General features: G+C 50.7%; 1 protein-coding gene across 1 annotated transcript; it reads right to left on the bottom strand.

Annotated features, from left to right (window-relative positions):
- Window positions 1–16,232: 16,232 nt before the first annotated feature.
- LOC122371811 lies at window positions 16,233–18,649 on the bottom strand. Its single transcript, XM_043348517.1, has 2 exons — window positions 16,883–18,649; window positions 16,233–16,708 (listed from the first exon to the last, which is right to left on the bottom strand). Exon 1 carries the CDS (start codon window positions 18,601–18,603, stop codon window positions 17,272–17,274), a length of 1,332 nt encoding a protein of 443 aa, XP_043204452.1. The 5' UTR covers window positions 18,604–18,649; the 3' UTR covers window positions 16,233–16,708; window positions 16,883–17,271.
- Between the last annotated feature and the right edge of the window lie 2,999 nt (window positions 18,650–21,648).

The following is a 21,648-nucleotide window of genomic DNA, read 5'->3' as shown; positions in this document are numbered from 1 at the left end:
CGAAAGCATTGGACGCTACTCGCTTCGTGTTCTCCGAGGGACGGGCATCCGGCCGGAGGCTCGTTTCCATCCCGCTTACAGTGGAGCCCCACCGTTCTAAGAACTCCTCACGAGGGGTCATTAACTGTTTCGATTTGAGGGGAGTGAGCGACGAGGATATTGCGGACGGGCTCGCCGATTTCGGCGTGACAGCGGCTCGCCGCATCATGACGAAGAGAGGCACGGTCTCGACCAACAACATCATTCTGACATTTGACTCTACCGACTTGCCGAGTGAGATTCGCGTGGGCTACGTGAAGGTTCGCGTGCGGCCTTTCGTCCCAGCGCCCATGCGCTGCTTCCGCTGCCAACGTTTCGGCCACACAAAGGACAACTGCCGAGGAAGACCCACGTGCTCCAAGTGTGCTTCGCAGGACCACACTGACGAAACCTGTGACTCGGAGACCCCCCGATGCGTCAACTGCGGAGAGGGGCAGACGCCGCACTCCGCGTATGATAGGTCTTGCCCTGCATACGTCAAGGAGAAAGAGATCATAACCATCAAGGCTACCAGAAATCTGTCTTTCAAAGAGGCCCGGGAGGTGTACAACCAGAGTCACCCGAAGACCTCGTATGCCCAGAAGGTGAGAGTCACAAACTCTACCGATGCCTCCCAGATGAGCGTAGCACAGCTCGTGCAGCTTCTCAAACGATTCGGCCTCACCGTCGTAGCCACTGGTGACTCAGCGGACAACACGGCGCCTCGTGCGCCGCCGAGCAACACAGAGCAGGCTGCTCAAGAGTCAGTGTGGGGTCCACCCAGTCCCGCTCCAGCCGCGAACGGTAATGGAGACGATTGGACCGTCGTCCAGCGCCGACAGGGTGGTCGGCGCCCCCCGGCGCAGGGTAAGGCGCCACCCACCCCGCCCCGCCCCCGACCGTCTACGGCGGTGCAGGAGGCTCTGCGGCGGGGGGAGGAGGAGAGAAGGGCACGTGAGGCGAGGAGGGCTCGCCTCGTCCAGAAGGCCCTCGAGGCTAAGGAAGCCTCGTCTGCCGACTCCGCCTCCGGGAGTGCCAATGCGGCTGTCGCCGCTGACACCCCGGAGACACCTGAGGCGGGGACTCGGCCCATCATGGGTCCCCCGCCGCCTCCTCCACCTCCGCAGCGGCGGCCACCACCGCCGCTGCCAGAGACGCCTGTGTCGAGGACACAGGCCGCCGCCTCGACATCCCCGTCGGGGCGGCAACAGCCCTCCGCGGCTCCAGGGCGCCTCGCCAAGCGGCAGACGCCCCCGAGCTGGTCACCTTCGGAGGGCGACGCCCCCCGGTCGAAAAGGCCCCAGCCGGGCCCGAGCCATGCCCGATCTGCCTCTGCTGAAGGGAGGCTTCACCGAGAGGGCTCAGGGCACCCCCGTATCCGCTACGGGGGGAGCGCCTCCTCGGAGTTAGAGGACCTAGTCTAGTCCTTCAGTCTAGTCATTTCCTCTTTTATCCTTTTATCTTTTTCGCGCTATTGCGCTTTTTTACCAGGTGCATTTCTCTCGGTGCTTTTTACCTTTTTTTTGTGGTCAGTCAGGTATCTGTGTGCGCCTTTGCCTCATGTTATACGCGCCCTTTTTGCGCCTTTTTAACCACGCCTTTTATTCTACAGTGGAACTGTAGAGGCCTCCGGGCCAACTACCAGGACCTACAGTCTCTTATCCGTTGGCGCACACCCCTTGTTTTAGGTCTCCAGGAGACCAAGCTAGCGCCAAACGTTACCTTTGCCATCAAGGGCTACTCTGTTTTTAGAAGAGACCTGGACACCCCTACCATTGCCCATGGAGGTGTGCTTCTGGCGGTTCACCACAGCGTACCTGCTCGCCAGGTGCCGCTGCAGACTCCCCTGCAGGCGGTGGCCGCCAGAGTTGATTTCAACCACCGGGAACTGACAGTGTGCTCTTTATACCTACCACCAGGTATAGCGCTCCCGGTGGTTGAGCTGCATCGGCTTGTCGATGAGCTTCCACCTCCGGTCCTGGTAGTCGGCGATTTTAATGCCCATAGCCTGGCGTGGGGATGCGACACGACTGGCACTCGTGGTCGACTTTTAGAATCTTTTATCCGCGATGAGGCGCTGTGTATTTTAAATACAGGACAGCGCACCCATTTTACAACACCCTCCGGTCAAACATCGGCTCTGGACCTGAGCTTAGTCAGTCCGCGGCTAGCTCAGCTTCTTACCTGGTCCGTCCATGACGACCCACTCGGGAGCGACCACTTCCCAGTGTGGCTGGAGCACCAGGAGTCCCCAGTGTCAGGCAACCGTCCACCTAGGTGGAATGTTCGGAAGGCCGACTGGGGCGAATTCCAGGCCGCCGTAGAGGCCACGGTCTTATCCAGAGCCGACGCCTCTGTGATGTCTACAGATGATTTTACATGTTTACTCATTGACTCCGCAAACGGGTGCATACCCAAGACGTCGAGTCAGCCTCGTCGTCCTCCGGTCCCGTGGTGGACCAAGGAATGCGGAGATGCGATTCGTGCCAGGAAGCGCGCTTTTAGAAAGTTTGACCGGAGTAGTACTACTGAGAACCTCATCGCTTTTAAGAAAGCGCGGGCTTTTGCCCGTCGCGTTTTAAAAGAGGCAAAGGCTGTTTCATGGCGCACGTACGTGAGTTCCCTAAACCGTTTTACTCCTACGACCCAGATATGGGCACGCATGAAGCGCATTGAAGGCCGGTTCAGCTCTGTTCCGCTTCCGGTTTTAAGAGTGAACAACACGGACATATCCCACCCTTTACACGTCGCAGAGACGATAGGCCGTGCACTCTATCAGCGCTGCCGAGGAGAGCCGTCCTCACGACCTGCACCAGCCGCCGTGGACTTCAGCACAGCTGAAAATTCGATGTACAATGAGCCTTTCTCTATGGCTGAGCTCACGTCTGCCATCAGCTCGTTGCGCAGTGTCTCAGAAGGTCCGGATGCTGTCCACAACGACATGCTCCGTCATCTCCCAGCAGTTGCCCTCGAGGCGCTGCTAGCAACTTTCAATTCGCTTTGGGAGACTGGCACTTTCCCTGAGACCTGGTGGGAAGCCACTATCATTCCTATTTTGAAGGCTGGCAAGTCGGGACATGACCCTCTCCACTATCGGCCCATCTCTCTCACATCATCGCTTTCAAAGCTGATGGAGAAGATGGTCAATGTGCGTCTTAGCTGGTTTTTGGAACATCACGGTGTTTTTACAAACGCCCAGTGCGGTCTTAGAAAGCACCGCAGCCCTGTTGACCACATTTTAGCCCTCGACACCGAGATACGCACCTGTTTTACTGAAAAGAAGCACCTTGGAGCACTGTTCTTTGATATTGAGGCGGCCTATGATACAGTGTTACGACACAGAATACTTTCCAAAGTACACAAGTACGGCATACGCGGCCGGATGGGCCTCTTTATTAAGAACTTTTTATCGGGTCGTCGGTTCAAAGTCCGAGTTGGCAGTAGTCTTTCGAGCAGTTTTACTCAAGAGAACGGAGTTCCCCAGGGCGGGGTGCTTAGTGTGGCTCTCTTTGCAGTGGCGATTAATGACATCGCTGATGATCTGCCGGTCTCGATCGGTAGATCGCTCTTCGTGGATGATTTTGCCATTTGGTTTGCCGCTTCAAGCGCTCGGCATATGGCCAGACAGCTGCAGCTTGCAGTGACGCGGTTGGAGAGATGGAGTCGTGACAACGGTCTTCGTTTTTCAACAACGAAGACCGTCGCTATGCACTTTTGCCGCCGCCGCTGCGGCGACCTTCCCTTGGGAATCCAGCTCTATGGACAGGTGATTCCTACTCGTCCGGTGGCGAAGTTTCTTGGGATCTTTTTTGACAGTCGTTTAACGTATAAAGAACATTTTAGAACGCTTCGGGAACGATGTTTTAAATCCCTGAACGTTTTAAAATGTGTCGCCCGCACATCTTATGGTGCGGACCGCAGGACCCTTCTTCTTCTATATCGATCTATTGTACGATCGAAGCTAGATTACGCTTCTTTTGTCTACGATTCAGCGAGTGAATCTAGCAAGAGGGTCCTGGATACAGTCCATCATGCAGCACTCCGAGTAGCCACCGGAGCATTCCGCACCTCGCCCAGGAGCAGCATTCTTGCTGAGGCGCATGAACCGCCACTTTCACTCCGCCGTCAGATGTTGGGTATGCGGTACGCGCTGAAACTGCGCCAATTTCCTATGCACCCGACGTACCCATACGTTTTTTCACGGCATGCCACCCGATGTAACGGAAGGTTACGACCCTCGTTCGGAGTGCGCATGAAAGAACTGTTTTCAATAGCTGACATAGCATTGCGTAACGTTCGTCGTACCTGGGCTGCGCCCCCTCCACCGTGGAAAAGTGTCAGTCCACAAGTGGATCTTTCGCTTTCTGCAGTTCCAAAGGGCAAGTTGCTGCCTGCAGAGGCACGAGTCCGAGCCTTGGAACACCTTGCCTCTTACGATGGTTTTATTCCTGTATTCACAGACGGCTCTAAAACACCTGAGGGAGCGGGCTGTTCTTTCGTCGCTGGCGACGATACCCGTTCATTTTCGTTGCCATCTTTCGCCTCGGTGTTTTCATCGGAACTTGTTGCCATCGAGAAGGCTTTGTGTTTTATTGAGGTATCGGACGGACCTTTTTACTTGATTTTATCGGACTCCCTAAGCAGCCTGTTGGCCCTGCGGAGTTTTAATCCAGCCGACCCGATCGTTCAAGACATTTTAGCTCGGCTTCAGTCAGTAGAACAATCGGGTAAATCTGTTCAGTTCTGCTGGATTCCCAGTCACGTTGGCGTTCATGGCAATGAGCTGGCAGACGCGGCTGCAAGGCGTGCTGCTGCAGCACCCTGCACTCGTCGGTTGCCATTGCCGGCGCGTGATTTTTACCCTGCTGTACGATCTTTTATTCTAACGGAGTGGCAGGCAGAGTGGCGCCTGCGTGGAGGCAGGAAGCTCCGAGAGGTGAAGCCGACTCTGGAGCATTGGAGGTCTTGCTCGCAAGACAACAGGTCAAACGAAGTGATTTTATGCAGGCTCCGCATCGGTCATACGTATGCGACGCATGGCCACCTTCTCCGCGGAGATGAGCAGCCCGTTTGCGGCGGGTGCGCCGTGCCTCTCACCGTCGCCCACGTGCTTTTATCTTGTCGACGCTTGGAACCGGACCGGACTCGCTACCTGGGCCGCATCGCTCCGGATATCACCGTCCGCCACTTGCTGGGTGACGAGTCACCCTGGGTTTTATCTGGCAACATCTTTTCCTTTATCCGTTCAATCAAATTCCAAGTAATCTACTCGATCTGATACCAAACCAACTAGTCCATACGTCTATTCTAATCTAGTCCTTACGCCTAGTCAGCTGTCTTTTACGATACGCTTGGAGTATTTTACCCTTCTTTGCTCTTTTTAACCAGCTTTTAGGCTTTCTTAAGCCTTTTATTACGTCGGTTTTCTCGTGACACACTTGCTTTACTTGTATATAGTTATGGGCGCAAAATGACCTTGTAGTCGGCGCGCCCTTAAGCCCCAATAAACAACAAAACAACAACAAAGAAAAAGGTCAAGTTTTAGGTTGACCTTATGTGGCCTGGAATGACCTTTGATAGCTTTGCATGACCTTCACACATGCTAGGTCTTATATGATGTATTCGTAGCCTCTGATCAAGAATATGGCATCTCTTCTGCTTCAAACATTCCTTTAGAGCCCCAGTAGGGGAAGCGGGGGGAGCTCCGCCACCTTAAGCATTTCTGCTCACCGAGCTGATATGCGTAGTAAAAACGAAGCTCTTTTGCATTCATGTGAAAGTAGGAATGTTTTCCTACATGTTGGCATAGTTTCCAGCGCTCCATTATAAAATTTCGCTACTTTACAGACGTCGAAAACAAGTCCTGCATTTTTCGTCCTCCAAAAAATGTGCGGGTAGCACCGCCACTGATGGCGGTGTTATCCACAGATCGGCCTTACGGTGACAGCCACCCTTGGAAGCGTTACTGCTGTCTGAAATAGTAACTCAAACTCATATAAGACACACAAGAATTGGTTGTTAGTTTGTCACAGATCAGACTGTTTGTTGCGGACAATATGCATACAAAGCATGACAAATTCACGTTTATTTCGAAACATCCAGTGAAGTCAAACGTGAGGTTAAAAAACAGACGACGTTTGCGGCCTAACTAAAGCTCTTCTCCGAGCTGAGTGAATCATCATTGCGGCTTTATCCATTTTGCCACCCCTTGGGGTAGCACCGCCGAGCATGGCGGTGTTACCCCACTCACAGTCATGGACCGACAACGCCCCGACAGCAAAACAAGCCGGGACGCGATTCTTCTGTAATTCCTTTCTCAACAAAGAGCACTTCATGCCCTCAAATTTAACCCGCGCCCGGCTGGGGGTCCTGGATTTCCACGCCCTGCTGGGGGGGGGGTGTTTGAACACCCCCCCTTCTAACTCGGCTCCTGGGCCACGTAGCGACACGCGGAAGGCGGCGTTCGAAAGAGCGTCAAAAATAATGAGGAAATCACTTCAGTCAATTTTTTGGTCAGGTCAAAGGTCAGGTCACCAGAGGTCATTGAAGGCAAAATTTCGCCGATTTCAAGGTCGAATGTCGACAATTTCCAAGAAGCCAACGCATAACTCGGGAACCAATAGAGCTACAGCGCCGCGGAAAAGCGCATTCGATAGCCCTATTAACGCCCTTTCTGAGTAATTTTCTCAGATTTGACCTAACGTCAACGGTTTTGCCTGCAGGGGGCAAAAACTGCAAAAATAGCCGATTTTTTCGGAAACAGTTTTTCTGCAATAACTTTTGACTCAAGCCTTGTACGAGCTTACTTTTACCGGCATCGTGTTCCTCTCGTCAAGACGCATCGAATGAACTATAACTTGACCTTGAAAGGTCAACTTGAAAATTTGACCTCAGGTCAAGGTCATGACCTGACCGGAAAGGGTCATGTTGCATATCAGTCGATCCGTATCGTCGAGCTGAACACATCTAAGGCGTTTTCATCGCTCTAGCATGCCTCTATCAAAAGTTATTTGCGAAAAACTGTTAGATACTATTCGTGACCTAAGATGACCTCAGGGCATAAACAGGGGTCACGGACACCATTTTCATGTTCAGTGTGTCTAAACCACTTGTAATTCAGTGTTTGGGAGTGTTTATAATGTCTTTCGTCCAAAAGAGGCGCATTTCAATTTTCTCCCATTGACTTATAATGGGGAGGTCGCAAAATTGACCTGACCTTAGGTCATCGATATCAAAATTCTGAGATATACATTTTGTACATGCTATTGCTCTTAGCAATCGCTGAAAGTTTCAAAGCGATCGGTCACTCGGTGTAGCTATGACAGACATTGAAACTTTTTATGAGGTGAGGTCACTTCAAGTGACCTGGTGACCTGACCTTGAATGACCTTGGTCTGAAATTTTCACAACATGTGTAGAATTGATGTATGATAAGGTATACCAAAAACGGCGGCGCTCCGCGCCGCCGTTTTTGAGATATTCGCGAAAAACCACAGGGGGGGGTGTTCAAACACCCCCCCCCCAGCAGGGCGCGGGTTAACGTAAAAATCAAGGCATTTTGACTTGAAATGACCACTTACTTGCTGCTCAAACATGCCAAATGATTACAACGATGGTTTGAAATTCACAAAATGGGCAATTGCGATCTCAAAATCAAATAAATCTTAGCGAAACCTACCTCACGCGGCGTCCCGTTTCCGTTCGGACACCGAAATGGCGGGTGTTTACATTTATGTACAATTCAGAGTTTTGCCGATAGAGAGGATGGCGGTGTTTCCCACATGGCGGTGCTACCCCCGCTTCCCCTATAGCAAAAGTGACTGTGCTAGCTATAGTGGCTGACTTGAATCCGTATAACAGCCTCTACCGAGGATACGCTTGCATGATTTGACCTTGGCGTAGCCTTCCATCGTGAATACATAAATCTCAAACAGGGACCTGGATATCTAGAAAATATCTCAAAGCGTTTGAAAGCGAATTCGGTATCAACCCTCCTACCTACGTTCTCTCAAAAAGTGTAAAGCTTGAGGTCAATTTTGAGCGTGACCTTGATTTTGACCTAGAACTTTGAACACAACATGCGGTACCTAATTCCCTGACTCAAATTGATAACAATGTATATTCGGAAGTGGTGATCTCATCAAAAGGCCATATGACTAAGTTTTTGAATTCGGTTATGTTGTTGCCAGTAGATTGTTCTATGCTAATAAAATTGTACACTAGTGGATCCGGGAAGGCGGTCTTGGACGCTGCGGGGGGCCATACCCCAAGTAAAGTTTCTTGTAATTCCAAAAACTCATCGGATTTCGATTTATTACGTTTGCTGTGCAGATTAAAACACTTCTTTCTTAATAAAAGTTGTTTAGTTTTCGTTTTATTGTCGAAAAATACATTTTGGTCGCTTTCGGGCGCTGCGGGGAGGCCTTTGTCTCTGGGTCCGCCGTCGCTCTATATCGCAAACATATTTCCAATGTGCATTGGCGCGTTCGATGCACCTCGGCAATGCCAACCCTTCAGTAGCGCTGCACCCGAAACGACCCGCAGAACATGAAACCACCTCCCTGATACAGGGTCTGCGCCCCTTGTCAAACCACGTAGGAGCTCACACTATCATCACAAAGTATTTAGCATAGTCGGTTTCGACCTTCTGGTAGGACAATGCGCAGCAAACAAGGCCCCCCGAAATTCCCGGTGAGGCCTGCAACATTTCCGAAAAGATCCGGCTGGTACGTGCATTTATGTGAGGACAGGGATGCAGGGTGTGCCATGACACGAAGTTGACCGGGGCTGGCTGATGGTCGGAGTTGAGCGCGGGTGACTGCGGCCCCACCAGGCAGGGGGGTCCATCGGCTGCGAGAGTCGAGGCTGATCGGCGGCATACGGACTCCGTCGGATTTGGCGAGTTTATCGGGCAGGTCTGAGCTTCATCCGCACTGGGGGAGGGGGGGGGGAGGCAGAACTTGCTCCAGTGTTTCGTCAATATTTTCTAAACGCTTTAAGCGATCTTTGTCAAACTTCAGTGGCTCAAAACATAGGCAAAATTTGATATGGAAAACTACAACGAATTGTATCGTACTCGATTTGCCCTCGCCGTAAATTGTGAGGTGTCTGGACCGCATGGGCGTTGGAGGCGGGGCGAGGGAGGGGGGGGGGGAGAGGAAAGGCGTCTTCCCCAGTCCAGATATCTAGGTGGATGTCTCTTAAAAAAAGAAACAACCATGAAAACAATAAAGTTTTTGCGACGGCCATTCGCAATGAGCCCGTGCAAACAGATATAAACCTTTGAAGGAGTGTTGATGCTGGTCAGTTCGACAGTAGGCACAGTGCACACTGCACAGTGCACACACATCTCAGATAGCAGAATGTAAATAATATTGTTCCTTGGCGCGAAGTGCGCTATATGTAGTAGTGCGCAGCCGAGCAGTGACTCCGGCTGGCAAACCGGTCCGGTGAAACTCGGCTCTGACAGAGCGGCGGCCATGGCTCGCTTTCATATATATGTTTTGTTTCTACTGTTTTGATATTGTTTTGTAAAGAGCAAAAAATATTGTTTTCTATCTCTGTGTATTCTGTTTTTCAGTAGGTCTAGTGTCGCGGTCTCTATGTTATGTTTCTGTACAGCGTTGCAGTTTCTCTGTGTTCAGTTTGCTAGCAGCGCTGGCAGTCTCCTTGTGTCGTTCCTTGGCAGCGCTGCAGTCTCTCTATGTTATGCATGCTGGCGGTGACAGCACTGCAGTCTCTCTATGCTATGCTTGCTGGTAGTGGCAGCGTTGCGGTCTGTTTGTGATTATGTGTTTAGCGGCACTGCACTCTCCTTGTGTTATGTTTCTTAGCGGCGTTGCAGTCTTTGTGTGTTATGTTTCTTAGTGACGTTGCAGTCTCTGTGGTTATGTTTCTTAGTGGCGTTGCAGTCTTTGTGTGTTATGTTTCTTAGTGGCGCTGCAGTCTTTGTGTGTTATGTTTCTTAGCAGAGCTGCAGTCTCTGTGTGTTATGTTTCTTAGTGACGTTGCAGTCTCTGTGTGTTATGTTTCTTTGTGGCGTTGCAGTCTTTGTGTATTATGTTTCTTAGTGGCGTTGCAATCTTTGTGGGTTATGTTTCTTAGTGGCGTTGCAGTCTCTGTGTGTTATGTTTCTTAGTGACGCTGCAGTCTCTGTGGTTATGTTTCTTAGTGGTGCTGCAGTCTTTGTTTACATCTTTAGCGACGTTGCAGTCTACCTTTAATTTTGCTTGCCAACAGCTTTCCAGTCTCTTTGTGTTGTGCAACTTGTTTGTAATGATGACGATGAAAGGCGCCTAAATCAAATTGTCCTTAGGCCTCTAGCATTAGATCAGTGCGAAGAAAGACAGCATTTTTCTTAATAGCTCAAAATTCAAGTCTTGCGTTGCAGTCTCCTTGTGTTGTGTTTCTTAGCTGCGCTGTAGTCACTGTGGTTATTAACGTTGTACTTAACAGCAAAAAAAAAAAACATACAAGAAATTATAAAACGGACTTGAGACAACTCTCTGCAAAGCAGCAGCGTGACATTATAATTTATGGCGAGGGTCTCAGCAGCAGTGACGGTATGGCAGCGCCACTTAAAGTTCAAAACTTTTAACAACATCAAAGAGCTTCACTCGAGCTTAGATATCATTTTCATTTTTTCCTCGGCCTGTATCTTCTGTCTTCTATTTCGATCTCTGGAGAGGAGCGGTGAGCGAGCAGCGACTTCAACTGCTGGTGAGCTGTGCCGTGGCGGCGGCCGCAGCCGTGTTTGTATTGGTTTATTGTCATTCAGACAAGGCGCTATGAGTTATCCCGTGCCCCTTAGGGCTACCGGCGGACCCTACCACTCGTAGGGGGGGGGGGGCGTTTCGGCCCCCCCTAAGATCTCGGAAAGTTACCGGCCGATTTTCAAAATTCAAACGGCGTTCGATAGCCCCCCCCCGGAACTAGCTTGTGACCAAATTTCATTGACCTAGGTCAAACCGATGACGTCACAGGTCAGGTCAAAGGTCAGATTTTCACCGTTCACAGGCATTTCAAGAAATGTGTTCGAGTAAATTGGTAATTTATTGAAAACCATCGATGGTACATTGTTCGTCAAACACATACTTTGCTATCTGAGGTCACTGATACCAGGTCAGGTCACAGCGAGGTCAGGTCACCGGGGTCACAATATGAAAGTGTCGTGTGATACATGTTTTATGGTCCATTTTACATGACAAATGCGATTATGTGGGTTAGGCAGCCTTTGGGGCCAGCCTATGTCACGTTTTGGTGAAGGTCAGGTCAAGGTCAGGTCAAATTAGGTCAAATTTCAAAGTTAATATTTTTGCATAAAAGGGGTATCGATTCGATGCAACTCGTCCCGGGGAGTCTAACAGTGGTCTTTGTTTTGCTCTACGAGGTCTAGAATTGCCAAAAATTGAGTTTGAAAATTTGACGTCATCATTTTTGAACAGTTTTTTTTCGCTATAACTTGGCCAAAAAACGAGGTATCGATCTGAAATTTGGTATGTAGATAGAAGACGGTAGGTACTATCACATATATTCCGGTTTTTTCGAAACTCAAAAAACTTTTTGGAATTTTTGGCTAATATATCAAAAAATGTTTTATTTAATTTTTGGGGGTCAAAACTCAAAAATTTCAAAAATCCGAGACAGCAGTTTTGTAGTCCTGTTAATTTTACACCTTTTATGTCTCGATCATTTTTCTGTACCTTCAAAGCTGTAGGCCTGACAGGTCTTCTCGCGAAGGTCTTTTTTTCGGTCGAAAATGACAGAACATGACGTCATTCTGACGTCATTTGCGGCCAACCTATCATAGCCTCTCAAAAGATTTTTGGTCACAATGTGTAAAATTGATGGCCAGAGTGGTCCTGAAAGGTTGGTGGCGATATCTCCAGCCGTTTAGGAGATATCGACCGAAAAGGACAGGGAGTTTCGGAACGAGATATGGAATATCTTTGCCTAGGGTGATCTTAATTGGGCCGTGAAAGCCTGATTTGTGCTAGTCTCAGCTCCAGCTACGAAACTGCTATTCCAGTTCAAAATCCCATGTTAGAAGTGGTATATTTTCTCTAAGATCACATAAAAAGATCAGCAGTAATGAGTAGATAACTACTAAGCAAATATATCTATAACGGCTTTAAAGAAAAATAGGTACAAGTATGTGATAGTTTGGTCTAAAATCATGCAGACATCTACTTCTTGTCACTTTCTGTGGAACCTGAAAAAAGTTCCAATGGGGCGCCAGACAAGTCACAGGACACGGTGAATTGTCCTGAAACCGATTTCCTAGCAAACCTTATTTCTAAGTGGTCCAGACTGGTACAAACGTGGTCCAAATCTATTCGTTGTAGTATTGCATATCAAATTTTGCCAACATGATAAGACTAAATTTAGGATATGTTCCACTGAACGAAATGAGCCTAATCGCTCCTTTGGTTATAAGTATCATCACTCTTCTGGCAGCTCGTTCTGTGAGTCATGATCTTGCTGCTCCTGGTGTTCATGAAGCGCTCCGTCCCGCTCCAGCCGATCGAGCTCGTCCAGCTGCTGCTGATGCCTCTCCATCATTTTCATCAGCTCGAGCGTGTGTTTGAGCCTCCGGCTCCGTATCACCTGTTCCCGACTGGGGAGCGGCTCCTGGCCGGCGGGACGCTGCTCCCCGCCGGCCGGACGCTGCTCCTGGCCGTATGGACGCTGCTCCTGGCCGTATAGACGCTGCTCCTGGCCGGCGGGACGCTGCTCCTGGCCGTATGGACGCTGCCTCGGCAGAGGAAGGTCCACCACCTCCACCCGGACCCCATCGTCCTGCGACTCGTCCTCACTCGCTGCTTGTGCTTGCTTCAACTCCAGCGCCTGTCGACCGGCCAGCTCAGCGACCTTCAGCACGTACCTCTCGAAGCGATGCTCCTCCCCGTCGGGACCCCGCTCCTGACTCCGGTGGCTCTCATGTTCGCTGGTCTGGTGTTCGCCAGCCGTGATGCCGCCCAAAACATGCTGCCGCAGCCTCCATCTGCCCACGGAACCCCTGATGGCGGCCCAGAACTGCCTCTCAAACCGGTCACCGGTGAGCAGGTGGCGAACGCGAAGCTGCCACACGCGGGTCGTTGTGATCGCAGTGTTCTCGTCCATACCGGGCAAAGGCTTCAGGTGAGGAACAAAGCCTTCGCTGCAAGCTAGCATTTTTTCAAGGCGCTGACGGTACTTCTGGCAGGTTGGCAGAGGGGCGCCATACACCAGAGGCGTCTCTCGGTCGCTCTTCTCCAGCCACGCCTTTCTCTCCGGGACGGTCTCGGTGAGGAGCCGAGCCAGCAGCTCGGGCTGCAGCAGCAGCTCAGCGCGGCCCCGCGGCGTGTCCAGCTCGGCACGGCCCCGCGGCGTGTCCAGCTCGGCGGTCAGCCGGCGGCGGCACCAGGCGGCCGCCGCGGACGGATCGCCCGTGAGATAGCACATATCTCTGTCTGTGAGAGTGGCCACCAGCGGCGCGGCGTCCCAGGTGTGCAGCCCTCCTCTGACGGCCGTGAGCCGCGTGGCGCACATGATGTCAGCGGGGGCCACCAGCAGTGCCTGCAGCAGGTAGCACTGCTGGTGGTACGCCCCCGTGCGGCAGTGGTAGTACCACTGGAGGAGCTGGTGCTCGGACGACAGGAGCAGAGGTGGAGCACAACACTCCATCCAGGTCTGCCAGTTGGGTAGCGTCAGCGACGTCCTTTTGGTCACACCGTCCATAACCGCCCGGCAGATCAGCAGCCTCGTCAGAACGAGGCGCAGTTGCCGCTGAGGGAGAGGCCCCCAGGCTGAGCCTTCTTCCAACAACAGGCGCACTTCGTAGTACGTGTCGGCACACCAGGCCATCAGTAGGGCGGTGGTCTGTCGCTTCATCGCAGTGATTGTCTTGAGCATGTCCTTCCGCTCTTCAATGGTGACGAGGGACAACAGGTCGATGTCGGGCCAGAAGAAGCAGGGCAGACTGCCGGCGGCGATGTGCTGTTGCAGCCAGTCTAGGATCGTGGCCACGCCGTCCACCACGCCCGTCCAGCTGCCGGCCGGCCGGTCCTGCGCCAGCCACAGCGCCGCCGTCTTGAGGTAGTAGGATTTCAGCGACGGGGTCGCCCCGCCTTCCCTCATGTAGTTCTTCATCCTCTTCACGGCCTTTACCACGGCTCGCTGAGTGACCGTCAGCTGGTGAATGGCCACCACCTCGGCGCGGGAGAAGGAGAGGCGCCACTCGTACAGCTCTGTGGCGCTGCCCTCCCGGCCGGTGGGCACCAGGTGCACGCCAAACTGGCAGAGCTCCTGGCGCGCCGCCGCAGAGGGGAACTCGTGCACTCGGCGGCGCGAGAGGAACGCCTCCCTCCCGGGCCACACGGGCAGTCTCAGACAGGGCACGTGGTCCATTCCGCCGTGTCTGTCCTCAGGCCGCTGCGCGTTGACGGCCGGTCCGGGGGTGTCGATGGTGCTGCGGGGTCTCAGAGCATGACAGAACTCCGACATCATTCGGCGCACCTCCTGGGCGGGCAGCGCCAGCAGCGCCGACTCGTGCTCACACTCGACCGTGCGGGCCCAGTGCAGCGTGACAAAGGCCGGACTGTCGGTGGGTCTGGCCCACAGCTGCGGCGCGTCCTGCACACTGATGCAGTCCGGCTCCTCGCCCGGTGGCACCAGCGGTCTGTCCATCCATCGGAAATCTCCGCCCAGCTCGTACATGAGATCATAGTCGGACGAACTGGACACATCCTGAAATATATCGGCCAGTCCCTCGGCGCTGCTGCCCGACCGGCCGATGTGCAGTACGCGAAGCGGGGTGGCCGGCGTGCAGCGGGGACACCTGTCCGCCGACTCCCGGACGGCGGCGCTCCTGCCGAACTGCAGCGCGGCCCACAGCGGCCACTCAGGCAGCCACACCAGCGCGTCGCGCACCGCAAACTGGGCCATCTCGGCCACCTTGGCGGCCGGGAGTCCCATGACCAGCTCGTCAGCCATGCTCAGCGAGTCGATGGCCAGACGAGCGCCGGCGCCGCACCTGGCCAGCAGACGGTGCACCGTCCACCGGCGGGCCACGTGCCTCCGCGCGCGCCGCAGCCACTCCATGGCGCCGGACACAGAACCTCCACGGCGTCAGCCGCGGTCCGCAGCGCACAGACGCCGTAACTGCACTGCCGACGAGGCCATATGTATATAGGCACTGCCGCATGCATGAGGCGGAACGACGACCGGTTGGTCGCGCCCGGCCTCTCTCGGACCGGTCGCCTCGACGTCCACTCGCTCGTCCCTTACATGGGCCCCACCAACGGATGGGGGACGGGTGACAGGGGGGGGGGGGGAGGACGGGTGACAGGGGGGAGGACGGGTGACAGGGGGGGGGGGAGGACGGGTGACACGTCCCTCCAACCAAAATGTCGGGAGGGGGGTACATACTATCTTTTGTTCCCCCCCCCCCTCCCCCAATACCTACTCGGCTCTGCTCTAGGTGGACAAATCAACTCTTCTTCCTGACACCGAAAACAGAATATAGCTACATAATGGTACATAGATTCTCCGAAAAAAGAAAAATTGATGGTAGTTATACAGTTAGATATGTCATCGACGACTATATTGTCGCTGTGCTTCTTTATTTATTTTTTCCTATTACCGGCGCAACGGATTTCAGTTTTCTTTTGGTAGACCATATCGACAGGCGTTTTCTAAGTTATATCAACGTAAGTCTATGTATGCATGTATGTATGTATGTATTACAATCATAGACAATCCACACGTAGGATGGCGATTAGGTACTGTCCACTGACGAATGTTCGCAATCACACGCGCCATTCCAATGCTGAAGACTCCGCCCCCGCCGGGACGGAGGTTGGAGGGGACACATCCCCCGCAGCCAAAATGTTGGAGGGTTCTGGAGTAAATCCAGATTAGGTAAGGACGCCATTGCCTCCCGCTGTTGCTTCAGATAAAAGATTCAGAACTTGGTCCCTTATGCCAGTAGGTAATCATCATCATCATCATCATCATCAATTGTATTACGTCTAGAGACAAGACAAGCATGGGCATAACAAACATACACAATGCATACACAAGACATACGCCAGAAAACATATGCACAATCATACCTACACCAAAACATAGGCATACCAAAAACAACATAACACTATCATATGGGTGGCGCTAATATCATTTGTATTAGTGCCCATGCCTCCCCAGTGTTCTGAGCCAGGAGCCAACTGAGCGAGTCGGTGACTCCACAGGGGGGTCTTGGGGTGTACATAATCTCAGGTGGGATATGACCTCCAGCAACCTGTAGAAGCACACTCATATTGGCCCCACATACGATGAACATAAATCTAACGATAGGCGCGCAGTGTCCCGATGAGGCATCCCCAAGAACAAGAGTGGCCAGGCTGGCAACCAGAATTTGGCGTAGGCGGTGATTTTCGCAGAACGCATCACGGAAGCACGCGATGATGGAGCGACGTAGAGTCTCCTGTACCTTCGGTATGTGCAGAGCAGCGAGCAAAGCTGTGTGGTGGGCTCTGGATGGCAAACGTAAGGCAGCTTTGACTGTTAATAATTTTTGATTACGCTAAATCAGCAAATCAATTATGGCCTTTACCACCGCACTCAATACGGTCTAATTGCACTATTCGAGCATCTTCTTACTCAAATAATAGAAACAAACATATCTCTCTTGAGTTCCATGTTGCCGTTTCTGGAATACATGACATCACGTCATACAACTTGGAGACATAGGTTTAAGGACAACAACACTATGCATTTACCTAAATCATCTCATACAAGATCTAACGTTACAGATATAACCAAGATCGTCACTCTCACTACTAACGAAAGTCGTGTCTATTACCACAACAAAATGCGTACTTACATGAGTCTGCGGGGTTCAAAATATGTTAACACTTAACACAAAATATCACCTAACTATACTCCATATTCAATTTAGCGCAATAAACTTGCAATAAACTCCAGCTGAGACGGAAACAAAATACTGAATTCGAAATTATAAAATCGCGTGACAATTTTCTCGCGTATACACACTGCGGCGAACCCTCTTGCTGGGCGGCGCCAACACCCACCCCCTTGAAACCACGAGGGGTCGAAAACGAGAGGTTTCAATTTAACTTCACCAGTTTTGTCACTGGGCGCTGCATTACTGTCCCTCTTGTTCGGACAGTCGCAGATCGAACCAATCCATCGGAACTAGTTCGAACAGCTTCAATCAAACCGAGTGGCCACTGGCCTCTGGGAACACTATCATCAACAAGCAGAACTGTGTCTCCTGGTTGAAAGTTCTTTCTTGTTTCTGTCATAACGTGCCTTTCTTGTAGAGTCGGTAAGTATTCGGATCTCCACCGTGTCCAAAAAACATTTGCGAAATGACGAGCTTGCTTCCATTTTTTTTCTATTTCCATGGTCCGCCTGGGAGAAGACTCCGAATGGTAACGTTACACCATGTCCTCCCAGAAGAAGAATGTCATTTGGCGAGAGAGGTGGATCGTCCCTGACGTCGCTAGATACTGGCGTAAGCGGTCTACTGTTCAGTATGTTTTCAACTTCACAAAATATGGTTCGGAGTGTCTCTTCCTTGAGCGATTGCGATGTTAAAAGGGATTCGAGTATTCTTCGTATGGATCGTATCTGACGTTCCCACACCCCACCATGATGGGAGGCGCCTGCCACGTTGAATTTCCATGTAATTCCTCGCTTGAGCATTGCTCTTTGTAACACATGCTCATTTTCTGATAACCTTGTCATCTCTAAGCGCAGTTCCCTGTTGGCTCCAGTAAAATTTGTTCCGTTGTCAGACCTTAGTATTTGAACATTACCTCTACGTGCAACGAATCTGCGCAGGGCGCAAATGAATGAGTCTGACGTCAGATTTTCAGCAACCTCCAGATGTACGGCCCTGATAGCAAGACAGGTGAATATGACCCCATATCTCTTGACCTGTGAACGACCTTGAGTGACATAAAATGGTCCAAAGTAATCCACACCTGTTCGCGTAAACGGTGGCTCTTGAGCTTGCACTCTGTCAGACGGAAGATTGGCCATTTGTTGTGATTCAGGTGGTCGGTAGAGTTTAGTGCAACTCAAACAACTGTTTAGAACACGTCTTACACTTGAAATTCCCTTCAGAATCCAAAAACGTTTTCGAAGTTTCGCTAGCGTGAACTGTCTCCCACTGTGCCCTACGGCTTCATGGGCGTCCGTAATGAGTAGTTCTGTAAAATGACCACGACTCGGAATAACGATAGGATGTTTTGTTTCTTCTAAAATCGAAGCCTCTGCTAATCTTCCACCTACCCTAATGATACCGTCTTGCATGAAAGGGTGAAGCTTCACTAATCGACTGGTTCTTGGTACCTCAGCACCAACTGACAGGTTTTCATACTCCCTTGGAAATTCATGTTCTTGTATATGTCGAATTATTTTCTTTTCTGCTTCACGTTGCTCCTCATAGCACAAAGGGGGAGACATTTTTATAAACCCCTTCTGTCCTTCCTTAAGTGATCTTGTAAATCGTGACAGCCACGACAATCCTCTGAGCAGGGATTCTTTCTGACTATAATGTAAAATGAGCCGCTCCATCGGAGTTTCAGAATCTGGTACAATCGCAGTTTTAGCGCATATCGCCGTTTTTTCGCACTTCGGGGTCGTCCTCCGTCACCTCCCTGAAGGCGATCGGTGCTGAGGGCCAAAAGCCTTTGTCCTTCCAAAGGAATTCAGGTCCATTCAGCCATCTCTTACTTTGGACACCCCTAGACACGTCGTCAGCTGGATTGTCTGAACTATTGACATACCTCCATTGTTCTGGCCTTGACCCATCGTGGATTATTGCCAATCTATTTGCTACAAAGGTGTGAAAACGCTTCGCTTTGTTCTGAATGTACCTTAAAACGGTGGTGCTGTCAGTCCAAAATATATGCTCGACATCATCGAATTCAATGGTATCACCTATCAGGGAGCATATTTTTACCGCCGTCGTTGCCGCCATGAGCTCCAGACGAGGTATTGTAGCTCCTTTGAGAGGCGCTAAATGCATCTTGCCCTTGAGAAAAGAACAACAGATTTGTCCTTTGGCATTCGTAAGCCGGATGTAAGAAACCGTTCCGTATGCTACTTCACTGGCGTCAGCAAAATGATGAAGTTGACAAGATACTACGTCTCCAAAGTTATCAGGTTTTACACAACGATTCACTGACAATTCATTCACTTCATTTAGAGCTGATAGCCAAGCCGTCCACTCTTGCTGCTTGACAAGCGGAATACTATCATCCCATCCATTATGTAGCCTGCTCAATTCTTGCAAGATGAGGCGTCCCTTCAGCATGGATGGGCATGACATGCCAATTGGATCATACAAGGAGCTTACAGCTGACAGTAATCCTCGTCTTGTCATCGGCCGGGCAACTAGCTTGTCGTGATCCAATGCCATCTTTAACACATCTTGTTCAGTGTCCCAGATTACACCCAATACTCGCTCAGTGGGAAGGTGACTACTATCGCTGGTCCAGTACGCCAATTGCTTAGACCGCGATTCGCTAGGAATGGATGCAATCAGAGCGGAACTATTGCTCGAAATCTTCTTTAAAGTAAATCCCCCTCGTTTGCACAAAACCATCAGGTCTCGAAGCAGCAGTATAGCGCTTCCTTCGTCAGGCATTGCCTTCAGCAAGTCGTCGACGTAAAAATTCTTCTCAATAGTAGCACAGCTTTCATTCGAGAAACACCCTCGGTTGTCTAAAGCTGTCTTGCGTAATGCAAAGCATGCTATACTGGGTGAAGAAGTGGCTCCAAAAACATGAACTTTCATGCGGTATTCCAATATATCATTTTGAGGATCGCCATCTTTCCACCACAGGAATCTGAATAAATCGCGGTCAGACTCTGGAACATAAACTTGATGGAACATATTTTCAATATCGGCTGTGAAAGCTATGTTCTCCATACGGAATCTGGTCAACACGTCTAAAAGTGCATTCGTTTGGTCTGGTCCCTGCAAAAGATTGTCATTTAAAGAGATTCCTTTAAAGGTTGCGGCGCCATCAAATACAATGCGAACCTTGTCCGGTTTTTGGGGATGCTGAACGGCGTGATGTGGAAGATACCATACCTTACCATCATTTCTGGATAAATCGGCATTTGGTACGGGCTCTGCGAAACCATTTTGCAACATGTTTTTCATATATAGCTTGTAATCGGACGCCAATTTATCACTCCGCCTAAGCTTATTTCTCAAGCTCAGTAGCCTGCTTGCCGCCATATTCCTGTTATTTGGCAGAATCAGCCCTTCATCTACAACCGGTAGTCCCACCTCATAATGATCTTTAATCAGTCTAGTTGACGCGTGAACGAATTTCTCCCATTTCTTGTCCTCAACAGATGGTCCCATTTTATTTGAATGTAGATTTTCTTCATGTTCCTTGTTGTATAGCTGTTGTACAAGCCCTTCAAGGTGTTGCAACTCAGGATGTACCAGTGTTTTGTAACATTTCGCTGGAAATGGTGATGATACCCCACGGAGACCGCTCACAACCCATCCGTATCTTGTTCGCACGGCAAAAGGACCACCCTCTCCGTTGCTTGTCACCACTTCTAATGGTTCCATGGCTAAAAAGGCGTTGGAGCCCAATAAAAGTTCAACTTCTTCATTTTGGCACAGATCTAGTTTGACCCCTTCCAGATGTTTCCATTTACTTATTTCAGTTTGAGTAGGAAAATCAGCAAAGTCCACTGGAATTTTTTCGAGAGAAAACAACTGAGGCAGCTCTAAAATGTTCCCACCATTCTCGTCCGACAACCAAGCTCCGTTGACTATTCGTGTCGTGATGCTAACTTCTCTGTCAACTGTTGTCAGCGATAGTCTGGTCTGTGGCAGGCTCTGTAGTTTCAAAGTTTTAAGCAATCCTTCTGAAATAAATGAATGAGTTGATCCGCTGTCCAGAAAAGCAAGTGTACATTTCCTTTCAAGACCGTGATGTAGGACAACAGGGACGATCGGGAGAGCCGGTCTAAATGAGACGGATGCACCACCTTTCGTGGTGCAAGATGTTACATTTGGGACACCATTTTCTGATCTTTCACTGTTGCCTCCTGATCTATTGATATGGAGAGATGTAGGATGTCGGGAAGCACAAATGGAACAGCTAGCTCGTCGTCTACAGTCAGTACTGCGATGGCCTTGCTTCAAGCAGCCGTAACACAGCGCTGAATCCCTAATAATGGCAATTTTGTCCTGGTGTGGCAACTTCGCAAAGCAACTACAATCGGTGAGTTCATGCCCCTTATCTTGACAGTGAATACATGGGCTTGCTCCGGCACTAACCATCCGTGTCGCGGCCACCAGCGGTTTTGAACGAAATCTGCCCACAGTGACAGAGTTATTTTGCCTTACAGTTGCATTTGACCCACGATTTCCAAACACAGGATTGGTTGCAACTCTTGCCTCCTGTACAACGAAGTTCACTAGATCATCAAACACCACTGCTCTACCCTCATTTTCATTAATGGAGTCGGCTCGATGTCGCCATCTGTGTTGCGAGTGAACGGGTAACTTGGCGCTTATACTCCTCAGGGTTCTGGGGTCACTCATGGCTGCGCTATTTACACCAAAGGCATTCTTGCACTTCATAA

The sequence above is a fragment of the Amphibalanus amphitrite genome, unplaced genomic scaffold, assembly GCF_019059575.1.
Source record: "Amphibalanus amphitrite isolate SeventyFive unplaced genomic scaffold, NRLGWU_Aamphi_draft 001280F_arrow, whole genome shotgun sequence".
NCBI lineage: Eukaryota > Metazoa > Arthropoda > Thecostraca > Balanomorpha > Balanidae > Amphibalanus > Amphibalanus amphitrite.
Note: the sequence above shows the minus strand (reverse complement) of the source record. Positions and strands in the feature narration are given on the sequence as shown.